This window comes from Rhagoletis zephyria, unplaced genomic scaffold (genome assembly GCF_001687245.7).
Source record: "Rhagoletis zephyria isolate East Lansing unplaced genomic scaffold, Rhagoletis_zephyria_1.1 Rzeph_scaffold_00998, whole genome shotgun sequence".
Taxonomy (NCBI): Eukaryota; Metazoa; Arthropoda; class Insecta; order Diptera; family Tephritidae; genus Rhagoletis; species Rhagoletis zephyria.
In genome coordinates, this window is record NW_016158082.1 from 123,188 (window position 1) to 125,577 (window position 2,390).

Below are 2,390 nucleotides of genomic sequence, written 5' to 3' on the forward strand. Positions count from 1 at the left end.
TGCTTTTCTTGAGAGCTGCATACAGGCCTTTAGCCATTTCTTGTACGTTATTTTATATGGAGTTTTTGCTTTTCTTGAGAGCTGCATACAGGCGTTTATTTGTAAATATCAGCAGATTGTATTGTCAAATGTACCCAACCACGGTTTGATGCATGGCACAATAAACAGGTAATAGCAGAATAGCAAATGCAACCCTTCCATGTATTTTGTGGTTGCTTGAGAAACATAAAATGTCAAACGAGAAATGTCAAATTACACCAATGTAAACAAGTTTGACAATTCAGAAAATTACCATTTTGCATACAAATGCGCAAAGTAAGTAAAATATAGTTTAAAACAATTGAACTGAATGATGTGTTTGCACCATGAAACTGAATGGCCCGTAGTGAACGTCTTTTGCCATAGCGCATAAATGGTTATTATAGCAAATGCCGGCTTCTCGAAAAATGAATACTTAGCGGATTCTCAGAAAGAAAACCAAGTGCGTAGCGATATTAAATCAGAGGCACTGCGGTTGCTCAATAAAGAAGATGTGGTATTATTATTATTTTTATTGTAGCAGCATACAAATTCCCCAAAGACTTTTTGGGGAGTGTAGCTGAAGTGACAGTCCTTGGCCAGATATAAATCTGGGTCGTTCCGGTTACGTAGACCCGACTGTTGTGGAAACGAAGATGTGGGCATCGTGGACGCTGGCAATTATATTAAAGGTACTATTTAACTCTACTACAAAGGGTGTAATAAGGCGCGAGCATGGGAGTTTAACGAACAGCGCACTGGTGCAGTTGTGTTGGATGATCGAGTGGACAATTCGAACGTGCCATAAAAAGGGGAAATATTTGATGCTTTGTGTATGCGTTACGAAGAGCCGCATGGCAATTGCCGTTGGGATAGTCCATTGTTTGTAGTGTTTCCCGATGATGCGCTTATTTTAGAGGCTATCTATGGCGCGCTATACGAGTTTAAAACCCTGCCACCAAATCAAAGCACACAAAATGTAAGCAAAGAAAAAAATTAAAAAAGCAAATACTTAGTTTGTTTACTTCTATCATTCTTATAGCCACCACTAAGCGCTACAAATTATCTTTTCGAGCTGGATAAGTTAACGCAACCAATTATAGCCGACGCCTTGGCTGCACGAAAAATTGGTAACACCGGTCCAGTGCCGGTGAAAGGTAATCAGGTGAAAGTAGAAGTTCCCGTGGCCGTAAATGCCATTCAACTGAACTGAAATTAAATTTTAAATAATATAATTTACAATTTCAACATCTAAACGAAAAAAATTTAATACTTGTAGTAAGTGGTAATGTTTTTAGCTGAAATTCCATTTGCTTTTATTATATTTTTCTTATTTTGTTTATAAAGGTGTCTTAATACAATTGCATTATTTAATATTATATTTCCTACTGTATTTCTATCGTAGATGGATGCAAGATAAATAGAATATAATAAAAAACTGCATCCAGTTAACTATATCATATGCATAGGACTATGAGGGAAAAATCAACCAAATTAAACATTTGCTTGCCACTAATTTCAACGCAGGTAAAATTTTTATTTCATTAATTTCGTGAAAAGTGTGTTCTACCAGCTATTTTTCGACTTTGTAGATTCTGAAATCATAGTTCTGGTTCCGGTAATAGTTTGCTTAAAATTACAACATGTGTTTTATGCTTTTGCATAATGCTTTAATTAAACTTAAAAACATATTCCATGTCAAAGAATTCAATTTCATATGCCTAATATTCAACATTTATACTACTCGATCATAAAAGAGAGCATATTTTTCGTACAACTTTGTTGTCATCAAGAGAGTTGTGTTTTTATAAACACATAGTCATACATACTGATTTGCATATCCACACTGGGATGTGTAAGAATTTGTTATGTTTGTGTCAAAAAACAAAAAACTAGGATTGCAAAATTACTAATAACTAAGTGTTAGCCAAGATAATACCTTGCGCCTTTTGCCGCCAATACTATTGATGTTGGTATGCGTATCTAGCCATTGCTGTAGTTATCTTCATAGTGACTATTGTTGCTGCTACTGCCAACGTCGCCATCAACAAGCTCATCAGATTCATCATCGCAACGCGATTAATCGTTATTTCGGTCAACTGGATTTTCTGGCTCGCGACAAATCCAAAATAAGCTCTCATATTCACTTTTAAGCATGGATTGTGGGTTTTATGCATATTTAGTGCGTACGCCTGTTTGGCTACGAAGAAAATTAAAACCAACCATGTTGATGATTAGCTCCAAATTTTCAAAAGTAGGTTCGGTGCTATTCTCGCCCTGTATATAGCTGAAATGATAAAGTAGTGGACCCAACTTCATCCAAAATGCTGCCTGGTTTCAATATTCTGAAAACAAAAAAAATATAGTTTCGA

The 2,390-nt window shown here is 35.7% G+C and overlaps 1 protein-coding gene across 1 annotated transcript; it reads left to right on the top strand.

The window, feature by feature from the left end:
- The first annotated feature begins 311 nt into the window (after positions 1–311).
- LOC108362380 (protein KTI12 homolog) lies at positions 312–1,298 on the top strand. Its single transcript, XM_017615313.1, has 2 exons — positions 312–997; positions 1,061–1,298. The coding sequence occupies exons 1-2, from the start codon at positions 854–856 to the stop codon at positions 1,229–1,231; spliced, it is 315 nt and encodes a 104-aa protein (XP_017470802.1). The 5' UTR covers positions 312–853; the 3' UTR covers positions 1,232–1,298.
- The last annotated feature ends 1,092 nt before the right edge of the window (positions 1,299–2,390 follow it).